Genomic DNA, 25405 nt, shown 5'->3' on the forward strand with positions numbered 1-25405 from the left:
TGAATTTTAGGGCATGGCAACCCTAACACTGGTACTGATTCTGTGCACACCTAAATTTAAAGTATTCGAAATCCTCTTCTTACTAATGCATTTAGAAAAGGACAGATACAGTTTGACAGTTTTAAATTTAATTTAGAGCTGTCAAACCTCGTGACTGCTGCTGCTCGTGATGAGCTGCCAGTCGCGAGAATATTGTTCAAATTTGTAGCATGCACCAAAATTTAGAGTCTATAAATGTAAAATTCATGTTCCGTCCCTTTTTAGCAATATTAAAAAGAAAAAGATGCAGAGAGTCTAAATTTAGTTTAGAGAAAGACAGGAGAATCGGCACCATTGAACTTGTTATAGAAACAGCCCTTGATGTATTGCCTCCTTTGTACATGCATGTATAAATAATGGAAAACGCGGCGAGAATGCCAATGAGGTCCGCTACGCCGCCCGCCCTCAGTACTCCGCCCTCCACGCAGCCCTACGGTCAGCAACTTATATTGCTGAGTGAATAAAAACGTTGTAAAGAATGATAATATTTTACATCCTAAAAAAGGCTTTTTGCGTATAAATCCCGCAAATAGCTATTGCGCTGGAACCGTGTGTCATTAACATCGAAATGACGTCATTTTGACGTCAGCCGACATAAAAATATACCATCAGCTCGAAACTTCAGTCTAGTGATGACGTCACTAAAATGGCGGCCACGCGCATTAGCAGTTTGTGGGGCTTAAACATAGCAACTGTATTAAACTTTTACTAGTTAACAATAAAGTATTAAACTTTAAAGGTGTCTGGCAAGGGGTTGCCACCATATCAAGTGTCTGACATCATCATTCAACAAACATCCAAATAAACGTTCCTCCCAGTGTTGGCGACATTACACAGAAAAACTTTCAGCTTTTTTAAAATGAGGAAGGTCTGGCACGTTCTGGCTCTAAGGCCATTAGACGTAAAATCAAAGAAAAATAGGGCTACCTACGTCAAATATGTACTAACATTTGACGCCTGCCAGTGATGTCGAAGCCTCGACGGTTTGTTAGAAGTTCCCTAACTGTCGTGAACTGTACCCTAACTGTCGTGAACTGTTCCCTAACTGTCGAGGTCCAAGAGAATAGTCTGTGACCTACCTTATTAAAAAATTTCTTGTAAAATAAACTTACATGAAAACTTGAGATTGACAGGGTAGCCCAACACGACTCCGCCGTGGTGCGACGCCGCGCACTGGTACACGCCCTCCGTGGTGCCGCCATTCTTGCGGACCACCTCTAGCGTGCCGTTGTGGGAGATCCTGGTAAAGAAGCTCGGGTTACTACGTACGGGTAAGCTTAGCTTAGGTCTAGGCAAGTTAAATTAGGCTTCATATTCTTTGTACAAGTTAGTCCATGACTGCGATCTTGAGAGAGAGAAAAGCGTCTGCCCGATTTTATGTTGTAACTAGCTTATGCTCGCGACTTCGTGCGCGTGGACTACACAAATTTCAAACCCCTATTTCACTCCCTTAAGTTGAATTTTCAAAAATCCTTTCTTAGCGGATGCCTACGTCATAATCGCTATCTGCATGCCAAATTTCAGCCCGATCCGTCCAGTAGTTTGAGCTGTGCGTTGATAGATCAGTCACTCAGTCAGTCACCTTTTCCTTTTATATATTTAGAAAACTTTTTTCTAAATTGTCCAGACCAGAAATTATCAAAATTGTCCTTGCCTATAATCGAAACCGGGACCTGCCAAGACCACACCGCTCAGCACTGTGCCAAGAAGGTACCTATACTTGATTTCTGATATCATCATCATCACAAGACTCACTCTCAATCGCTAGCTTACAACCCGTCGGAAATATCTGAGAACATGGCTTAGTGACGTCATTTAACGCGCTTGCGTTGGCACCGGTACTGGACAGGCAAAAACGGGCGAGCTGCAGGGAAACGCATTCCAGCGAGGTGCGCAAATATTTCCGACGAGTTATACTTCTAAGCCTGGGTCTCTCAGAATGGAAAAGTTTAATGCAGTCCACCACGCTGGTAACGTGCGGATGAACTCACCGCTTCGTGATCACGTCCTCCCGTGTCGTAGTAACTCTGAACCATGTGTAAGGCCTGGATCGCACTTGGTCGTCATCAAGCGGCGGCGGCGGTCGTCGCGGCTGGACGCGCGTCCACTCCGGCACTACGCACGGCAGTGACGCGTTTCGTGCCGACTGTGACCATGTTATCGGGACATCTGTACGGACAAAAATATTTTATTGTTAATACGGGAAAAGTTATAATTTTGATATCTCATACAATTTTGGCAGATCTACGCACACAAATAAGCGAGTAGTGTGGTAGTATGACGCTCTTTTTGGGTAAGCGCATTTCAATTTTAGACCGCAAGATGCACGACAGGTATAAGCCGACGGAAATATCTGTGAACCTGGCTTAGTGACGTCATGCAACACGTTCGCGTCGGCACCGGTACTGGATAGGCGAAAACGGGCGAGCTGCGGGGAAGCGCGAGGGGAAGCGCATTACAGCGAGGTGCGCAGATATTTTCGCCACGTTATACAATGAAATATTTAGGGAAATAAAGTTAAACAAACATCTTAGCGCACCAAATTAAAATAACATATATTTTAAGTTCTTCTCTTAAGAATGGGGAAGTCAACCCACTGTTATATAAAGTGTTCACTAGTACAGGGGTTGTCACGCGGCTTATTCACATGTTATTAGTAACTAATAACTATGTAACATTGTTACGGGCATATATTGTTAAAATTTAAGATTTAAATAAATTTTATTTTATTATTATTATTATAAATAAATAAAAATAAAAATCTTTTTTATTCGTATAAACTTTTACAAGTACTTACGAATAGTCGGATGCATCTACTACTGGTTCGGAATGCCTCCGATTATTATATCGTGACCGATAGATATCCACCACAAAGTCCACATGTCAGCCAAATCCGTCCAGTAGTTTTTGCGTGAAAGAGTAACAAACATACTGACACACAGTGGCGTGCACAGAGTTTGAAGCCAGGGTAGGCATTAGTTAAGTAGTCGAACCTGTTTACTGGCAGGTCATAATGAACAATATGCATTGAGCTACAACTGAGGTAAGCAGTGCATTTATGCCTCCATGACCTGCACGCCACTGCTGACACACATACATACACACCAACTTTCGCCTATTAGTGTTATAATAATTGATGACATATTGTAACCCTGTCAAGTATTATTAACTACATTAATTATTTATTATTGTCATAATATTATCAATAATTGCTATAGCTAGTAAATAATTTATGTCATCATAAGTAATTTAATTTTAATAATTATAAGCATCGGAATTTAGTTGCAATAAATAATTATTATTTCATCATAATATCATAGACATTATAATATTATAATATAAAAACCGGCCAAGTGCGAAACAGGTTCGCGCACCGAGGGTTCCGTATGACAGAGGTATTTTTTCGACATTTTGCACGATAATTCAAAAACTATGATGCATAAAAATAAATGAAAATCTGTTTTAGAATGCACAGGTAAAGCCCTTTCATATGATACCCCACTTGATATAGTTATCTTAGTTCGAAAATTTAAAATACTAATTATTAGTTTATGACCACAATTTTTTTTTTGTGTGATGTGACCACAAATTCACAGTTTTCAGATTTTTCCCCTAAAGCCAGCTATAAGATCTACCTATCTGCCAAATTTCATGATTCTAGGTCAATGGAAAGTACCCTGTAGGTTTCTTGACAGACCGACAGACAGACAATCAGACAGACAGGCAGACAACAAAGTGATCCTATAAGGGTTCCGTTTTGCCTTTTGAGGTACGGAACCCTAAAAAATAGCCTATGTACTTCCCCGGGATGCAAGCTATCCCTGTACCAAATTTCGTCAAAATCGGTTGAACGGTTGAGCCGTCAAAAGCTAGCAGACAAACACACTTTCGCATTTGTAATATTAGTATGGAGTATGGATGGATTATGAAAGTATCAATTAATTTGAGCCTCAATAGCTCAATCGGTATAGGAGTGGACTGAAAACCGAAAGGTCGACGGTTCAAATCCCGCGCGTTGCACTATTGTCGTACCTTCTCCTAGCACAAGCCTGACGCTTAATTGGAGAGGAAAGGGGAATATTAGTCATTTAATTTGGCTAATATTCTTTCAAAAAAAAAAAAAAAAATTACCTAAAATGGGAAAATATAAGTATATTTTTAGAGTAAACGCTTACAAAGAGATCCAGGGACCGACAGCTACGCCCGGGCGTATTATCTTTCGCTCGGGCCGACACGTGTCGGGCAACGGGTCGTTGATACCAACAACCAAAAGCCCGGGTTTTCTGTATTTACGTAACCTAGCTTTACATAATATTGTTTACTTTATGATTTCATACAGAAAAACCGGCCAAGTGCGAGTCAGGCTCGCGCAATGAGGGTTCCGTACAACAGTCGTATTTTTTCGACATTTTGCATGACAATTCAAAAACTATGATGCATAAAAAATAAAAATAAATAAAAATCTGTTTAAGAATGTACAGGTGAAGACCTTTCATATGATACCCCACTTGATATAGTCACTCACTTCGAAAGTTGAAAATACTAATTATTAGTTCATGACCACAATTTAATTTTTTTTGTGTGATCTTACCCTAAGTTCGCGGTTTTCCGATTTTTGCCCAAATGTCAGCTATAAGATCTACCTACCTGCCAAATTTCATGATTCTAGGTCAACGGGAAGTACCCTGTAGGTTTCTTGACAGACAGACAGACATACAACAAAGTGATCCTATAAGGGTTCCGTTTTTCCTTTTGAAGTACGGAACCCTAAAAACTGGATGATACCCGCGACTTCATCCGCATGGGTACTTATATCTTTCAAAAATCTTGGGGTGGATTTTTACGGGATAATAAGTAGTCTATAATGCAAGGTATATACTTATTCGATCTCCATTTAAATTCCAGCCAAACCCGTCCAGTACTTTTTGCGTGAATGAGTAAAAACATACACACACACGCAAAACCCTCTTTTCGTGCCGATTCCATCACAAAAAAATTAAAGCACAAATAATAATTAGTATTTTCAATTTTCAAAATAAGATAACTATACCTACCACGTGGGATATCATATGAAAGGGCGTTACATGTACATTCTAAAACAGATTTTTATTTATTTTTAGGCATAATAGTTTTTGATTTATCGTTCAAGATGTCGATAAAATACGATTGTAGTACGGAACCCTCAGTGCGCGAGTCTGACTCGCACTTGGCCGGTTTTTAATTTTAATAAGAAACGTCTCGGAAAATGCATAACAGAATGCCACCCTACTTCAGAGGCCTATATTTTATTAATTCAATATACATTTAGGTACTTTATAATATTTAAAATGACGCATAAAATAAGGTCATTGTTCCGATTACATTACAATACAGGATTACGATATTCAAGGACAAAATAATAATAATGATTACAAACAACAAAATTGGCTTATTGCGCGCCAATAATTCGGCTTTGTGGCTTTATAGTAACTGTGCAAAGCGTATACAGACGTGCCAACATGTCGGGTGCCGACATGTTCCAATCCAGTATGTTGTGTAAAAAGTTATAAACTTTCACAGCTACAAAGTCTCAATAATTCTTTTTATTACTTGCCACCTCTTGCCACTTGTATTGCACAATTTCAAAAACCTTAATAGGTAATTATAAAAAACCGGCCAAATGCGAGTCGAGCTCGCGCAACGAGGGTTCCGTACTGCAGTCGTATTTCGACATTTTGCACGTTAATTCAAAACTATGATGCATAAAAATAAATAAAAATCTGTTTGAGAATGCACAGAAGAAGACCTTTCATATGATACCCCACTTGATGTAGTTATCTTACTTCAAAAGTTGAAAATACTAATTACAATTTAATTTTTTTTGTGTGATGCGATGTAACCACAAATTCACGGTTTTCAGATTTTTCGCCGAATGTCTGCTATAAGACCTACCTATCTACCAAATTTCATGATTCTAGGTCAGCGGGAAGTACCCTGTAGGTTTCTTGACAGACCGACAGACAGACAGACATCAACAAAGTGATCCTATGAGCGAAAAACAGACGGATGTCGACCTATGTAGGTTGTTCAAAGTTGGCATGTCTATAGATATTATAGTTTATGGTTAGTATAGTTCTATAGGTAGTACCGAAAATCGTCACAGCTTGGGGGGCGTTTGGGATACTACTGCGCAGGTCAAGGTTACATCACCCGTCCTGCTCACACCCAACTGGAATATACATCCATCTCTGTCTACACGTAGCCCACGTGATTACGGCGTCCGTTTTCAGTGTGTCACCGTACCGCTCGTCATTATTGGCCAATGCTAACGAGAAAAGACAGTGGAGACTGTAGAGATCAGCCGGTATCGATATAATATCGATATCTATTTGGTGTCGATAAATAATTTCGTTCCGATACTACCGAAATAGATACTTAAAATATTAAATAAGTAGGTAGTAATACAGAACAATCGTAAATTAAGTTAATGTCAAAATCAATAGTTTTAGTTAGCAATTATGAAGCCTCAATAGCTCAACCGGTAAAGGAGTGGACTGAAAACCGAAAGGTCGACGGTTCAAACCCCGCCCGTTGCACTATTGTCGTACCTACTCCTAGCACAAGCCTGACGCTTAGTTGGAGAGGAAAGGGGAATATTAGTCATTTAACATGGCTAATATTCTTTAAAAAAAAAAAATTGTAACTACCTAGTAGGGTCAATTTAATGTCCGGTAGAGTCAGCCAATGATTAGACTTTGTCTGCGTGGATTTAGGTTTTTAAACAAAAACTTCATAAATCTTTTTATGACGGACAGACTGATCAGGAGAAGCCCCTGTCATATGCTTCCATAGCTCACTCTGCTTCCCTTAGAGTATTTAAACTAATAGAGAGAAAAGGCACAGAAAATGGCGGCGCTTGTTCATAGTATCAGCTAATCAGCTGTCATAACAAAAGATTAGGTTATTTATTTACAAGAAAAACAAGTACTTGCACTGGCATAGCAAATGGCGGATTGTGCCGAAACCCTGTCTTTATAGTTATATTGAAATGTAGTGTTGTTTCTTACACACTTATGAAAATTTTGATAACCTTGAGCTAGTTTCCGATCCGCTATTTTCTATAGGACATTAGAGCAACTCTTTATATCTTTATGCTGCTTCACACAAACAATTCTGTCAGTTTAGCAGATCTACTATTCAATATAGTCAAAGCGATACCGGTTAGTTCTTTTAATTTAATCGATATTTTCCGAATCCGCGAATCTCTAGCCGGCTCTAGCCGTGTGTGCTTTGGGAAACGTTTCCAACCTTGCATGTGTGACACACGCACACACAGTTCTCGTGTAATTACGATGTTATTGTGATGCATTAGGCAGTGGTCCGACCGCCGCAAGAAAACGACTAACTATCGGCGATTTTCTCTCTCAAGAAACCCACAATAAATTTACATTCCGTGTACACGAAAGAGATGTATATATCAAAAGTTGCTCTCTGACTAATCACACTGTCGGCGACGACTCGCTTTACTAGTTTTGTGGCTGAGCGACGAGCTTTAAAAAATAAACTCGCTCAGCGATATTCGTTCAGCGATGCTCGCTCGCTTGATCACATGAGGTTTGCACAGGACTGAGCGACTGCGAGCGAATGGCGCGAGTAATCGCTCGTCGCACTTACGAACTCGCTTATAGCCCGGCGACAAAACTATCGAAACTACACACTCGCTTCCCGCTGATCGCCAACTCGTTTATAGTTTCTAGTTCTACTCGTTTCTCGTTCATCGTCGGCGGTCAGACCACTGCCCTATCACGAACGTACGTATACAGTACATACATATACACACAGCCTCGCATCTGTAGTATTTGGGGGAATGCGGAAGACTTTATTTATTCTGTAGCACTGAAGAATGAAAATGAAGAGTAATTTTTCAGCCATTTTACTTTGGTAGTATTTCTCCATTTCTCAGCCTTGAGTGTGTTGGTGTCGTAAACACCGGTTTTGTTCAACTGTTCAGTGGAGTTGACGGAAATCTGTTGTTATAGGTATTGGACGAACGTAATGGATTAAGAGCCAATGAGGGCCAGACTTTCGTTATTTTATAAAAGTTTCTCTTCATAAATCTTTCTTCATAATCTTTTTTCATAAAGTTTTTTTTTTATATTTCCTTCAGAATAGTAGGTAAGTATTAGAAATCACGTCATGCATTGCCAGACGCTTAAGTATCGTGGCAGGGGGTTGCCTAATTTAATAATCGCTGATAGTTTCTCCGTGTGTTGGGTTGGAGACAATGTGCAGAGAAACAGCTTTCAGCTTTTATAAAATAACTAGCTTATGCTCGCAACCTCGTTCGCGTGGACTACACAAATTTCAAACCCCTATTTCACCCCCTTACCTCATAATAGCTATCTGCATGCCAAATTTCAGCCCGATCCATCCAGTAGTTTGAGCTGTGCGTCGATATATCAGATTATAGTACAGTCAAATAGTCAGTAGTACAGTATCAGTCGATAGATACAAGAAATCCTTCATAACATCCAGCCCTCCATTCACAATACTAATGTAGCTATAAGCATTTCCCCATTTTTCTTCCCTTGCACAAGTACTTGTGATCTCCACAAAGCAATTTTTTACGCGAAGGGTAACCTGCAACCCTCAAATTTAACCCCAAATACGACCATTCTTAAATCTTATTCAATCTATCAAAATGGAAAATATGGAAAATGGCAAAATAATTATATTAATAAGTAGGCTTATAACTAGGTAAAGTACGCGACAGTTCGAGATAGCAATCAGGGTATACGGCGGGCGGGGGGACGTCTCCCATACCCGCACGTTATCCGCACTGGGTAAGCGCGAGGGCTGTGCGGGTATGCGAGGCGTCTCCATCCCGATAGCCATCTCAACCTGTCGCGTACTACTGGTACTTTTTACTGGCCTAGCCATTTAGCTGCGGCCAACCACTTAGCACGGCCTAATCTCAGAATGAAAAGGGACTGTTGTTTAGGCCATAGCCCACCACGCTGGCCAAGTGCAGATTGGTAGACGAGAACGCTATCACATATCGGCAGGTTTTCTCACGTTACTTTCCTTCACAGTTATTAAGCAACTAAGAAAATATGTTTTATTGTTTAACCTCCAAAAAGTTAGAGGCGGAAGCCCGGGACTCCCAAAATGAGAGGCCGAGGTCTACCATGAGGCTATCGCGAGTTTATTTTATCGGTAAACTAGCTGGTTCCCGCGAATTCACCCGCGTGGATTGTGGTTTCTAAGAATCCCGAGAAAACGCTTTGATTTTGAGGGATAAAAAGTAGCCTGTCACTCTCCAGGTCTTTGCAAAAGATCACGTCGATCCTTAGCTACGTTGAGGCGTGATTGAAGGACAAACCAACAAACAAACACACATGTTATACATAGTTATACAAGACATATGGGTAGTGATATGAAAATTAGAATAACACCGCAGTGCGGAAATGACTCGCAATAATTCTAATACAATGACATGCAAATTCAGTGAGATGAGAATGAATTCAGATATTCTTACTACGCAGATTATTCTGATCTGTCTTTTATCATGCCGGGCGGTTGATGAATGGCCCGACTTGAGTAATTTGCTGTAACATTTACATAACAATAACTATAATAAAATATAGAGAAAGGGCCGAAGTCCGAGGTTCGAATCGAGCACAGGCACATTGTAACATTGGCACCAGTTTCTTTTGCGTTTTGAAAAGTAACCGCCGAGTTTCATTCCGGCTCTTCTCACTGGAACCTACTTTCTGACTCGGTAGTAGAGCCACAATTTTCGAATTTCCGAAAAAAAAAAATTAAAAAAAAAAAAAAAAAAAAACCTGTAATTCGACCATAAATCACGATCATATTTTGTTAGTAATAACACACGCCTTAAAAACTAATGTTAGTCTATCTTATAACTATTTACCTAATTAAATACCTGCCTGATTAGTCAGCACGTGTACCATATGACAATGGTTCAGGTACCTACTGACAATTAACCTGTCAGAAAATGCCCTCAGGATGCCATTTGGATTTGACCTGCAGCTCGTTCCAGCAACGCACAAGACTGCAAATACTATTTTATACATGGCATAATCTTGTACCTATATCAAATATTTGAAAAGAGCAACCGCCGAGTTTCTTGCTGGTTCTTCTCGGCAGGAAAGGCATTCCGAACCAGTGGTAGATGCATCCGAGTATTCGTAAGCACTTGTAAAAGTTTATACGAATAAAAAAAATTCATTTCGTTTCATTTCATTTTCATTTCATTTCATTTTCATTTCATTTCATTTTCATTTCATTTCATTTTCATTTCATTTCATTTTCATTTCATTTCATTGGAGCTAGCCCGTACCCTGCGCACCAGGGATGTGCACCGTTTACGCATGGTAAGAAATCGATCTTCATCAAAGATTAAGATTAGCTTTGAAACGGTAAATGTTTGGAACCTGTTGGGAGCCCTTGTTTTGGAAGTTAAGTAAATAAATTATTTAGTCGCCTCCCCACCCACGACACCCTCACGTGTTGGGCTGGGGGGAGGGGGGGGGGGAAGCGGAAATTCAAGTTATGTAATGCTGGAGCACAAACTTCGTGGGAGCTGATGGTTGAAAATTAATACTAATAATAAAACAATCCTAAAACAAAGAAGTACTTACATGATCATTTCTAAATCAGTACTTTTATTATAAATGCGAAAGTGTGTTTGTTTCTTGGTTTATTGGTTTGTCCTTCAATCACGTCGCAACGGATTGACGTAATTTTTTGCATGAGTATAGTCAAAGACCTGGAGAGTGGCATAGGTTACTTTTTATCCCGGAAAACCAAAGAGTACCCACGGGATTTTTTTTAAAAAGAATATTAGGCATGTTAAATGACTAATATTCCCCTTTCCTCTCCAACTAAGCGTCAAACTTGTGCTAGGACTAGGTACGACAATAGTGTAACGGGCGGGGTTTGAACCGGCTACCTTTCGGTTCTCAGTCCACTTCTCACAGCAGTAGCTGTGAATTTTTTCACGTTCCCATATACTACCATTTGGCTGATAGGGGGGAGGGGGGGGAGGACGGACGGACAGACGGACGGATATGGCGAAACTATAAGGGTTCCTTGTTTACTACGGAACCCTAAAATGAAAAGGCAAACACGTAAAAAAGAAAAACCAATATGAACAACAAAAGAACTCGCTTCTCGTATTTATCGGTCGCAAGTGTATAATATAATATTGTATTGAGATATTGCTATTTGTATAATTAGCAAAAACTGCCTGTTCCGATATTAGTTTGTTTTGGACTCATATCCAGTATTAAGTTGTTTCGCAGTTTAACAAAACGCCAGTGGGGTAGTTGACTATAAATATCGCTAACCAAAATTAAATTGTTATATTTATATTTGTGTTATCTCTGCACTTTACTAGTTCCCTACAACAAAGAAAGGCTCGGTGGGCGCATGATCGCTATGTTTTCTAATTTAATTTCGGATGTTTTTTGGAAAACATTTTCTAATTGAATTTTGAATGTTTTAAAAAAACATATTTGTGATTGGTTGGGGAGTCAAAATGGTTAACGGCCACTGATTTTGTCTCAAAGCTGTGGTAGCCTAGTGGTTAGGACATCCGCCTTCCAATCAGAGGTCGGGGTTCTATCCCGGGCACGCACCTCTTAACTTTTCGGAGTTATATGCGTTTTTAAGTAATTAAAATATCACTTGCTTTAACGGTGAAGGAAAACATCGTCAGGAAACCTGCATGTCTGAGAGTTCTCCATAATGTTCTCAAATGTGTGTGAAGTCTGCCAATCCGCACTTGACCAGCGTGGTAGACTATGGCCAAAACCCTTCTGTAGTGAGCCGGTGATGGGGTGATCATGATGATGACTGATTTTGTCTCCATCATTTTTATGGGGTAGCGTGACAGTGAGAGCGCTATTATAACTTCTTTCCGCGGATAGGGTATAGTATGCTCGCCGCAAGAACATAGTTTCTCAACTGCATATTAGCTAAACAGCGTGTGTACCACAGTGACAGCTGGTGGCAGTAAGAACTACTAAGGAAGAAAAGATTAATGTTGGTCCTTGTGAGTTGGGCACGATATGCTATCTCTATGGGGGGGGGGGGGGGGGGTGTGTTTCTACGCCTTCCTTGAGAACTCACCAAAGACAACATTTTACGGGGGAATTACTTCAACGTTAGCTGAAGTGTACGTATTTCCTTACTTTTAGAGTTCCGTAATAAGGGTGCCTGTCCACTGAAGCGGAGCGGAGCGGAGATTTGTATAATTGACCAATTAGAGTTTTGTCAGATCACGGAATAAAATGATGACGTTATTTACAGACAATCTGATTGGTCTGCTCATCACATCTCCGCTCCACTCCGCTTCAGTCGACAGGCACCCTAAAGCAAGGAACCCTTAGGGCGTTTGTGCACTCATCCGTGATGTACGTATTTGTATGACGGCCACTTCGTTGAATCACGGATACGAACCGAATACGGACGAGTGCACAAACGCCCTGGGCGGTTACGCTCTCCTCCAATCCGAGTCAGTGAAAATACGTTCCGACGTAGTCACAGAACTATTTGTATGGTAGCTTACACACTACATCAGACTTCCATCATTCGTGAGAATTTTATTGAAAATTACAGTTTTATTATAAGTATTGATAGGGGTTGAATTTTCAAAAAGCCTTTCTTAGCGGATGCCTACGTCATAATAGCTATGTGCATGCCAAATTTCAGCCCGATCCGTCCAGTATTTGAGCGGTGCGTTGATAGATCAGTCAGTCAGTCAGTCACCTTTTCCTTATAATTATAGATTTAGATTCATATTTTGCGAATTTGACCTGCAACACATACATTTTTAACAATGACTACAATCCTACCTAATACGCGACAGGTCGAGATGGCAATCGGTGTTGGGACACCCCGCACACCCGCACAGCCCCCACGCTAATACGGTGCGGGCGAGCGCGGATGTGCGGGGCGTCCCCCCGCCTCATACCCCGATTGCTATCTTGACCTGTCGCGTATAATTCCCGCAAATTGCTATTGCTCTGGAACCATGTCTCATTAACATCGAAATTACGTAATTTTGACGTCAGCCGAAATAAAAATATACCAGCAGCTCGAAACTTCAATCTAGTGCTGACGTCACTGAAATGGCGGCCACGCGCATTAGCAATTTGCGGGACTTATACTTTTTTCCTCTGTAAAATCTTTTTTCTCCAATTAAGCGTCAGGCTTGTGCTAGGAGTAGGTATGACAATAGTGCAACGGGCGGGGTTTGAATCGTCGACCTTTCGGTTTTCAGTCCACTCCTTTACCGGTTGAGCTATTGAGACTTACATAGGTACATAACTTTACATCTCATCCTACCACAAAATTATCTATTTGCACAACTGAATCACATAATATTATGCATTTACAATTCACACACACATACACACTCGCTGCATTCTTCCGCTCTCTGCAAAATGTCCACTTATTGATGTAGGTCAGTGTCTCCCTCTCACTCGCACTTGTGGGAGATCACCTCCTGTCCCGCTCGCACTGGGAGCCACGAGGAATTTATTGAGCCCCCACTTGGTCCGCCACTTGTGTTTAATATTCCTTTCTAACTTGTATTGCTGGAATGTCCACTTCACTTGTAGTACACCTACTATAGTACTTAACTAGCTGCCGAACTTCGTACCGCCTAACAGTCGATTCAAATTTTTAAATTTCTCTCCGTAAGAACCATCCTCGTACTTCAAGGAATATTATAAAAAAAGAATTAGCGAAATCGGTTCAGCTGTTTTCGAGATTCGCGATGAGCACCACATTTAGTGATTCATTTTTATATTATACTAGCTTATGTTCGCGACTTCGTCCGCGTGGACTACACAAATTTCAAACCCCTATTTCACCCCTTTAGGGATTGAATTTTCATAAATCCTGTCCTAGCGGATGCCTACGTCATAATAGCTATCTGCATGCCAAATTTCAGCCCGATCCGTCCAGTAGTTTGAGCTGTGCGTTGATAGATCAGTCAGTCACTTGGTCACCTTTTCCTTTTATATATTTAGACTAGCTGTCCTGCCTCGGCTTCGCTCGGGTAGAGTTTAGAAAATTGAGGGGGAGGTTGAATTAAATTTTTCTCTCCGTAAGAACCATCCCCGTACTTCAAGGAATATTATAAAAAAAGAATTAGCGAAATCGGTTCAGCTGTCCTCGAGATTTGCGATCAGCAACACATTTAGCGATTCATTTTTATATGTAGAAAAGATAGGCACCTACCTAGCACAACTGTCACGCCCTATGTTTCCTTAGTAACGAATATGTTGGCATAGACTAAGGACCTCCCTGGCGCAGTGGTGAGTTCTGTAGTTCCTTGTTTACTACGGAACCCTAAAAATATTAATATTATAAGGTTAGGTTCAGCTAGAAAGTAAAAAAGGGTCCATAAAGACCCCTAGGCTTAATAAAACTCAGTAAACAATAAAATAAAATTCAGTTTTTTTTATCCTAAAACAAATATTAATGAAACTTATTGAGAAACTAGATGATGCCCACGACTTCGTCTGCGTGGATTTAGGTTTTTCTAAAATACCGTGGGAACTCTATTTAGAACTCTGTTATTTCACTAATTTTTCTAAGTTGTTTTGAATGTTTTTTAACGTTTTGACAGTAACATAGCTACGTATACTTGTCATAATTTTTATGATAAATTCGTTTTACGAGTGAGTTACGGCATATTTCTCGAATTCTTTATAGTTTGTACCAGGGTCATAAAAAGTTTATGATCCCTTGGATAGGTACCGGATCTGAGATTAAGTAGCTCGATTATTTTAGTATCCTCGATATAATCGTCTCTACGCAGTTATGTGTCTCTTGTCTCTATACCGTATCGTATGAGATCAGTAGGAGAACCAGAATAACCGACATAGCTCAGCGAGTTCACCATATTTAATTTTCAAAAAAATTACAGCTAGTGTCTTATTCGGGATGATATAAGGATTCTAACGATACCCCTAACATCCGCATCTGTTCAGGCATTTAGAAGTTATGGTGGAATAAATAAACATACATACTGAACCCTGAAAACATTATACTTTACCACCAATCTTTTAAGTTATGCTGGCACGCAAGTCTGTTCCACCATATACGGTGCATCATGTATGATGCAGTGAATGCAGATATAAGTGGTATAAGGTATTGATACAATGCAACTGCAGTCTGCGGCTAGCGGTGATGCAATCGACGGCAGTGCAACGATCGATTGTGCGTTCGCTAAATTAATGTGCATCGCAGTTTAAAAGAAATAGAAAATAAGTCTTTTTTGAAAAAAGTAAAAATACGACGAACTAAAATGAATTTTTCACATTTAAAAATGTCACCATACAGCCGCCATATTGACTTTTTCAAAAAAATTAGAGCTAGTATCTGATTCGGGATGATATAAGGATTCTAACGATACCCCGAACATCCACATCTGTTCAGGCATTTAGAAGTTATGGTGGAATAAATAAACTCATATACTGAACCCTGAAATCATTGCACTCCTTTTTTACCACCAATCTTTTAAGTTATGCTGGCATGCAAGTCTGTTCCACCATATACGGTGCATCATGTATGATGCAGTGTATGCAGATATAAGTGGTATAAGGTATTGATACAATGCAACTGCAGTCTGCGGCTAGCGGTGATGCAATCGACGGCAGTGCAACGATCGTTTGTGCGTTCGCTAAATTAATGTGCATCGCAGTTTAAAAGAAATAGTAAATAAGTCTTTTTTGAAAAAAGTAAAAATACGACGAACTAAAATGAATTTTTCACATTTAAAAATGTCACCATACAGCCGCCATATTGACTTTTTCAAAAAAATTAGAGCTAGTATCTGATTCGGGATGATATAAGGATTCTAACGATACCCCGAACATCCACATCTGTTCAGGCATTTAGAAGTTATGGTGGAATAAATAAACTCATATACTGAACCCTGAAATCATTGCACTCCTTTTTTACCACCAATCTTTTAAGTTATGCTGGCATGCAAGTCTGTTCCACCATATACGGTGCGTCATGTATGATGCAGTGTATGCAGATATAAGTGGTATAAGGTGTTGATACAATTCAACTGCAGTCTGCGGCTAGCGGTGATGCAATCGACGGCAGTGCAACGATCGATTGTGCGTTCGCTAAAATTATGTGCAGTCATTCTTATACATCTTCCTAGATATTTTTGCTACGAAGAAGCTACGAAGTCTTGCCCCTTCGTTTTCTCGAGGAAGTAAAATGTATTTTCAGTAAGTTCTTAAAAGTAAATGAGTTCTTATACCTAACAATAACACTGGAATGGGTCTGTTAGAGGAAAATGCTAATAGCAATGACTACTACGCAATAGACGGCTCATTTCGATCCGATCTAATGAAATGTGAGTTTGTTTGTTGGTTTGTCCTTCAATCACACCGCAATGGAGCAAAGGCTCCACGACTCTTGTACTCGACAAGGGTTGCCACTTGCCATCACATTGAATCCCAACCCATCGCTACCCATATTATAAATGCGAAAGTGTGTTTGTTTGTTGGTTTATTGGTTTGTTGCTTGTTGCTTTGTCCCTCAATTACTGCGCAACGGATTGACGTGATTTTTTTGCATGAGTATAGTTAAAGACCTGTAGAATGTCATAGGATACTTTTTCTTTCCACCAAGTGGGGGATCATCCAACGCTACGCTTTGCGTCTGTATGTCACAACTAATTATATGAAAATCCGTTAAAGACCTAATAGATCAACGGTTGAAGGGCGGACAGAAATCCCAAAGGTCAGCGTTTTGGAATTAAGCGAAACTGCGGGAATGTGCTAGGTTTTTTGTAATGAGAAAAGATATATTGCTGTAAAGGTCATGTCGGTGGAGCGACCTTTGTAAAAAATATCAGCAAATAAATAACCTAGGGTTGCCAACCAACGGGTTTTTCAGGACGCAGTCTACAGCCCAGCACAATCAGTGCGACACATCGATATAAATGACAAGATCAAGTCAAACGAACAAAATTTTTCACGGTTTTGGAACCAAATAAATCAGCGCCACCTCTTAGATACCTACTAATGAACGACCCGTTTGAAATCCAGACGTCACTGAGGTTGCATTGGTGCATAAGCACCAATGAGTCGGTGCCATTTTGTTTGTTCAATAACCCCGTCCATGCGAAGTATGTAATATGATAGTTCAATACATAGATAGATCATACATTTAATACCACCACCACCACCATTTTTAGAACCATCTGTAAACCCAAATCACTACCCCTATTATAAATGCGAAAGTGTGTTTGTTTCTTGGTTTATTGGTTTGTTGGTTTGTCCTTCAATCATGTCGCAACGGAGCAACGGATCGTTGTGATTTTTTGCGTGGGTATAGATTCAAAGACCTGGAGAGTGACATAGGCTACTTATTTTCCCGGGTACAATTAAATAGTTGCCATTACATTTATAATTCCAGTTAAGACGTTTGACGACCTCCCTGGCGCAGCGGTAAGCGCTGTGGTCTTATTAGTGGGACGTCCCGGGTTCGATTCCTGGCAGGGATTTGGAATTTTATAATTTCTAAATTTCTGGTCTGGTCTGGTGGGAGGCTTCGGCCGTGGCTAGTTACCACCCTACCGGCAAAGCCGTGCTGCTAAGCAATTTAGCGTTCCGGTACGATGCCGTGTAGAAACCAAAGGTGTATGGGTTTAATAAAAAAAAAACTGCCATACTCCTTCCAGGTTAGCCCGCTCCCACCTTAGACTGCATCGTCACCATCAGGTCAGATTGCAGTCAAGGGCTAACTTGTATCTGAATATTAAAAAGAAAAAAAAAAAAAAAAAAAAAAAAAAAAAAGAACCTGCTTGGAAAGAAGTAGAAATCATTAGAAACCGCGAAATCATTAGCTCCCTTTGTTTCAATAATGAAAGGAATGCAAATGGGTTGGGATTCAATGTGATGGCAACCCTTGTCCCGGTCATTAAATTAGGACTTATTTCACCAGTAACCAGCACCAGGCGATGCTCGCGTGCCTACAACCACTTCCTCAGATAAAAACTACCTTTTAATACAAAAGTTATTGCTTTACGAATGTTCCTTCCTTACGAGTAGGCATGTCGGCTGTTTAAGTGCCACTTATGTTTTATTCTATAAAATAACTAGCTTATGCTCGCGACTTCGTCCGCGTGGACTACACAAATTTCAAACCCCTATTTCACCCCCTTCGGGGTTGAATTTTCAAAAATCCTTTCTTAGCGGATGCCTACGTCACAATAGCTATCTGCATGCCAAATTTCAGCCCGATCCGTCCAGTAGTTTAAGCTGTGCGTTGATAGATCAGTCAGTCAGTCAGTCAGTCATTCAGTCAGTCAGTCACCTTTTCCTTTTATATATTTAGAAGATTTTGCTATCGACCTTTGTTTGAGACTAATAATCAAACTACACATTAAAACATTTAAAACACCTTTAGACGCATGAAACGCTAGGCTCAGGCTCAGGTTTCATATTTTAAATTTAGTTTTTGTATAAGAGGAGGGAGAGCGGGGACCCTGAGATACAGGTTTCGCAAACTTACTTCAGGGCCCCTGGCACAATTTTTAAAAAGACCTTTGTAGAACAAATAAATCATTTTATTTCATTTCATTTCAGGCCTCCCATTCTAAGGAGCATCCAAATCTTACAAAATCTTCCACATCCAAATACAAACAGAAATATGTTAATTCCGTTCTTCCGTTTTCGTTTCTGTTTTTTCCGTTTTTTTTAATATTTTATTTTTACTACTTTTCCCTGAATTTTCTCTCCCCCAGTCGAGTTTTTTGTTTTTCTTATGTTTATTCTATCTGTGAAAACTTGTCATTAGCTTCAATCTTTTTCTGTTTTTTATCTTTTTATTAATTATTATTAGCTGTAAGTTTTCCTGTTAAATTAAATTAAATTAAATTAAATTAAGTATGTACCATATCATAAGCTTACTTAGTTACATAAAGAGTTTAGGCTAAGTAGTTTCTGTTAAAATAAAGATAAATTTCCGTTCTCACTTCGCTTTTCATGATTAAATTTTATTTTTTGTTCGATTTTGTTTCTAGTTAGCATTAGGATTTTACTTTTATGAGTAAAAGAATCGTTTAACTGTAATATGAAAGAAAAATTTTGAGCTCACATCGCTCTTGTATTTTATGATTACTTTGTAAAAAAATATTTAAATCAAAAGCGTTACTATTTCTATGTTCGCGTTCCCGGGACGGAGGCGTGGCGCGCGCTTCGAGGCGCGGAGGAAATGATATGACCAAACTTTAACTTTGGTCAACTTAACTTTAACAAAATTGGTCACCCATCACATTAACGACAATCGTATAAATCGCAACGAAAGTTCGCATTCACATCGAGCGCGTGTAAATCAATTTATCTCTGAGCTCACGAGGCATGTAGGCAGTTGGCACTAAATTCAGGAGGATACGCGATCCTCGCACGGTGACGCAATCACGCGGAAGATGACGTCACACTTTTATAGTTGATTAACGACCCGTGGGCGAACAGCACATTAGTTGACGCTGTTTGCGATCGAGAGAAAGCTGTTCCTAAGCTTTATCTCAGTTTATCTTATCTCTGTTCTCTCCTGACCAAACTCAAAATTTCAAACTCTCTATGTTAGTATGTTAGGTACATACTAACATATAAATATATCATCATCATCATGATCAACCCATCGCTGGCTCACTACAGGCCACGGGTATCCTCTCAGGGTGAGAAGGGTTCTGGCCATAGTCTACCACGCTGGCCATGTGCGAATTGGATTACTAGTTGGATTACGAATAGACTTCACACACCTTTGAAAACATTATGGAGAATTTTCAGCTATATAAACTTTCGTGTATGAGACCGATTCACACTTTATTATTTTATTATTATATACTAGCATATGCACAGCGCATTGATATATCAGTCAGTCAGTCAGTCACCTTTTCCTTTTATATATTTAGAAGACTATACCTACTCCTTGGTGTAACAAAAGAAAAATATATAATCAAAGACAATATTAATTCATGCACTCATATTATAATGCGTACGATTCATGAATGGATATTGCGTATGAATAAATAAGTAAATAAAATTAATTGTACGCATGAGACACCTACGTAATTGGGTTCCGTAGCTCTCATAAATAAATGTCAAACAAAGGAATTATAATCACATAAGTATACATATACATTTATTTGAACACCTTACCTCAGAACGATATTTTACATTTACACTAATTTATCTAAATATATAAAAGGAAAAGGTGACTGGCGGACTGACTGACTGAATGATCTATCAACGCGCAGCTCCAACTACTGGACGGATCGGGCTAAAATTTGGCATGCAGATAGCTATTATGACGTAGCCATCCGCTAAGAAAGGATTTTTGAAAATTCAACCCCTAAGGGGGAAAAAGAGGTTTAAAATTTCCGTAGTCCACGCGGACGAAGTTGCGAGCGTAAGCTAGTTTTGGAATATAATCTTAGCGTTACGCACGAGCCAAGCTGGTGAAAGAATTTCAAAATCGGTTTAGTAGTTCCAGAGATTACTTTCTACAAACAAACTTACAAACTTTACCTCTTTATAATATTAGTATCGAAGTATACATTTGTTTTATCATCATCATCATCATCAACCAATAGACGTCCACTGCTGGACATAGGTCTCTTGTAGGGACTTCTACACGCCACGGTCTTACGCCGCCCGGATCCAGCGGCTCCCTGCAACTCGTCTGATGTCATCCGTCCACCTAGTGGGGGGTCTTCCAATGCTGCGTCTTCCGGTGCGAGGTCGCCATTCTAGCACCTTGAGACCCCAACGTCTATCGGTTGTACGAACTATGTGCCCTGCCCATTGCCATTTCAGCTGCGCAACCCGTCGAGCTATGTCGGTTCCTCTAGTTCTCCTACGGATCTCCTCATTTCTGATTTGATCACGTAGAGAAACTCCAAGCATAGCTCTCTCCATCGCCCGCTGAGTAACTCCGAGCTTTCTTATGAGGCCCATAGTTAGCAACCATGTCTCGGATCCATATGTCATCACTGGCAAATTTGTTTACGGAACTCTAATAACAATGACAGAGGAAGGAGGGAAGCTGCATGCCGGTCACGTCACGGGCCGGCGTGACGTCAAACCGATGTTTTCTTCATTTCACACTTTGTGACGCACTAGCTGCGCCCACAGGGTTTGTCTGCATTATGTGTTACATAAACTCACAGAGAGTTGCATAACTTAAGTATTTTTAGGGTTCCGTACATCAAAAGGAAAAAAGGAACCCTTATAGAATCACTTTGTTGTCTGTCTGGCCGTATGTCCGACGTGTCTGTCAAGAAAACCTATAGGGTGCTTATAATCATGAAATTTGGTATGTAGGGAGGTCTTATAGTACACAAGTAAAGGAATAAATCCCCGAAAACCGTGAATTTGTGGTTACATCACAAAAAATAATTAAAATGTGTTCATGAATTAATATTTTTAATTTTCAAACTAAGATTAAAGATAACTATACCAAGTGGGGTATTATATGAAAGGGCTTTACCTGTACATTCTGAAACAGATTTTTATTTATTTTTATACATAACAGTTTTTGATTTATCGTGCAAAATGTCGAAAAAATACGACTGTAGTACGGAACCCTCGGTGCGCGAGGCTGATCGCACTTGGCCGGTTTGATGTGGCATTGTGGTCTGCTTCCCTACTACAGTAAGCGGCCGAAAGTGATGTACACCGACCTTTAGAAGGCGATAGCAAATTTGTAGAGCACCGTCTCTGTCTTTGAGACCGACAAAACGTCATATAGGTATGAGTGACAGAGACAACGCTCTACAAAGCCAAAATGTCGTTCTAAAGGCCGATGTACATTACTTTCGGCTGCGTACTGTAAGTACTACTCTAACACCAACCTTACTTTTTTAACCGACTTCCAAAAAGGAGGTGGTTCTCAATTCGGCCCATTTTTTTTCAACTTTTTTTTTCTTGAACTACCGACCTTTTGGATTTCAGTCCGCACAACCGTTGAACTATTGAAGCTAAATGTCAGTTAGTTATTTCGAGGTGGTTAGTCTCACGCTACGTAATAAATACGACACCCGACACCACCGCACCTACCAATTAACGTCGTTGTGACACTAAACAGGTGATTAACAGGCCAAATAACGGATAAAATATTGCTATTCATACCTCCTATTATTATAAATACAAAAATGTGTCTTTCTGTTTGTCTTTCCACCAATCCGTCCGTCTGTGTGTCACAGTCAATTGCCAAATAAACTAGGCACTTATAAGACCTGTAGATAAAGTAGTCAATAAAAAAATTAATACAATTATAGTCTAATACCGCAACGCAAAAATATATTTTTAAAAAAAGTAATTTTTCGCAATCCCTGAAAAAATATTTATCAATTTGATAAATTGAATTGAAAAATATATTGACAATTGAAAAGCGAAGAAAAGTCGATTTTTTTTTTGGTGTGATTATATTTTTCGAGTGATAATAATATTTTTAAAATCAGTATAATTTAGACTGAATTCTTACAATGAACGCTTAGCAGTCAGTTGAAAAAAAGTGTAATAGCCTAGTGGCAGTGGCGTGCAGCTCATAGAGGCATAAACGCACTGCTTACCCTCGTTAAAAAAATCCAATGCTTATTTTACATTAAAACCTGCCGGAAAATAAGTTCATACCTAAAACCCTGGCTTGAAATCCTGTGCACGCCACTGCCTAGTGGTTAGTACGTCCGTCTTCTAATCGGAGGTCGGGAGCTCGATACCGGGCACACACTTCTAACTTTTCACTATCACTTGCTTTAGCGGTGAAGGAAAACATCGTGAGGAAACCTGCATGCCTGAGAGTTCGCCATAATGTTCTCCAAGGCGTGTGAACTGTGAAGTCCACAAATCCGCACATGGCCAACGAGCGCCAACGGCCGAAACGATCAATCTATTCGTAAAGAATAATTGTCAAAAAATGTCAGCCTCCAAATCTGTGTACCCCATCGACATAGGAATACCTACATCGCAAATTCTTTGGTGTACCCTATCGACAGTGACAGATAATTTCAGACGTAAGCTGTCATTGTTAGAAAACTCTTACAAACAACAGTAAAATGAGAATCTTTTATACATTAAGCACAAGAATTAGAATGAATTTGATTAAGTTATTAATATTATTGACTGACATTAATATCTTTGACACAATATTATATTCTTATCTGATGTACTGCCTACTTTGTCAAAACATTTGTACGTCAGGGTTTCCTGACTGGATATGTTGGCAACTCTCTATTGTAAACACCTTGTCTTCCCATATTCACACAAATAAATTATTTCATTTCATTTCATAAATCCCAGGAAAAGAGCCCAATTTCCCGGCGGCTTGCGTAACTCGGGGAACGAAAACAAGAGTGTCGTCTGCGCCCGCGCATTCATTACCCCCGCCCAAGGCTGCGGAGACGTCGACAACACTCATGCTACGGCCCCACTATCGGGGGCTCGATTATGGTACAACTAGCTGATGCCCGCGATTTCGTTCGCGTGGATTTAGGTTTTAAAAATCGCGGGGGAACTCTTTGATTTTTCGGGATAAAACTAGCCTGTCACTCTCCACTGCCCCCCTAGCATGGGCAGGAGACAAAAATTTTATCCCCCAATTATATCCACTGCCGAGGGATAAAATTTACTTGTCCACCTCTCAAAGCACGGCAACAGGGGAGAGGAGAAGTTTATCCCTAATTCGGGGACAATTTTATCCTCGACATTAGACGTCGGTTTAAGTTTATTCTCATAGAACTTAAAAAATCAAAACATGTCTCGCGGTACCTGTTGGGTTTAGGTTATGTTTGGGTTGTGTTTGGGTTATGTTTGGGTTGTGTTTGTGTTATGTTTGGGTTGTGTTTGGGTTATGTTTGGAATATGGTTGGGAACCCCAACATAAACCCAACATAGGTCCCAAATACCAATTACCATTAACCCAATAAAGGTAAAGGAAAAGATCCAAAAACCGAAAAGTCCCCCGTTTTATTCACTGTGGATAATTATATCCACCCGTGAGCCCATGCTCGGAGAGTGGATAAAGCTGTCGGAGGGGATAAAGATTTTATCCTTTCCCCGGGGAGAAAATTATATCCCCGCCCATGCTAACCCTGCGTCTTTACTATATCCATGTAAAATATTATAACCGACAGTTTCTAAATCTCATCAGTTTAAGTGGTCAGGTCCCGTGCAGCATCAGGATTGAGGAGTTGACATCCAATTTTTTATGGAACAATGTCGCAAAGTTTCTCTATCAATTAAAAAAGAAACTACGCAAATCGGTTCCGTAATCTCGGAGATTTCGATATACATACGTAGAAAACACAACACCTTCGTTTTTGAAAGTCGGTTAAAAAAGTAGCCTATGTTACTGTTTGGTTAATCTTCTACTTGTCTGTGAAAGTCCCGTCAAAATAGGATCAGCAGTTCCAAAGATTAGCCCGTTCAAACCGACAGACAGACAAGCAGACAAAAATTTCAAAAACATTTGATTCAATTATGGTACCTACGGTTCCAATAACCATATGAGCTTAATATGAGGTAGTTATTTCGAAATTACAGACAGACACTTCAATTTCATTTATAAGTATAGACTAGTATGGATAAGTATGGATAGATATAGTCAAATACCCAATTCGCGATATCACGAATTTTCCGAACTCCGCTAGTGGAGGCGTACCATAGAACCGTCACAAGACTCTATTTGAATACGATAATCTAATTTCGAGTTTTGTCTGCCTCACAATACGTCTCGTCTCGTCTATTTTTAACAGATTTTTTAAAATCTTCTATCAAGATTACAATTTGACGTATCGGTGATATTGTTGCTTTCTCTAATACTAAGGTGTGGAATGCCCTTCCGTTCTGGCGTCCGTCTTTCCTGCATAACTTAAATATCTTCTAGGCAAGTACGCTCCAACCTAGATCTCATAGTCATTACTCATTATATTGCTTTTTTTAGCAAGACATGATTATCGTCAACCACAAGGCTATGTCACAAAAAAAATGTATGGAAATTAGATTAATTTATGCACTCAAAGAAATAAATAGATTTTTATTCAACTAAACTTTTATAATTAGGCTTTTGGATCGTCAAGTGCCGTCAAGAGTCGAAAGTCCTTACTACCGAAAAGAACCAGCAAGAAACTCGGCGGTTTCTCTTTTCAAGGATTTATCACTTTTATTTTTAAATAACCGGCCAAGATCGAGTCGAACTAGCACACGAAGGGTTCCGTATTATCGTACAAACAATAATTTTTTTTTTTAATTTAAGCAAAAATTCACGGTTTTCCGATTTTTCCCTTTACTTGTGCTATTAGACCTACCTACCTGCCAAA

General features: G+C 39.7%; 1 protein-coding gene across 1 annotated transcript in view; it reads right to left on the bottom strand.

Moving 5' to 3' along the window:
- LOC117986174 (protogenin A-like) overlaps positions 1-25405 on the bottom strand; it is a 130095-nt gene that overhangs the window by 36737 nt on the left and 67953 nt on the right. Inside the window, exons 2-3 of the mRNA XM_034973014.2 lie at positions 2031-2208; positions 1152-1279 (exon numbers count right to left, since the gene is read on the bottom strand). Of these exons, the coding sequence (XP_034828905.1) occupies positions 1152-1279; positions 2031-2208 (306 nt within the window). The remainder of the gene's footprint in view (positions 1-1151; positions 1280-2030; positions 2209-25405) is intronic.

Source organism: Maniola hyperantus, chromosome 10, assembly GCF_902806685.2.
Source record: "Maniola hyperantus chromosome 10, iAphHyp1.2, whole genome shotgun sequence".
NCBI lineage: Eukaryota > Metazoa > Arthropoda > Insecta > Lepidoptera > Nymphalidae > Maniola > Maniola hyperantus.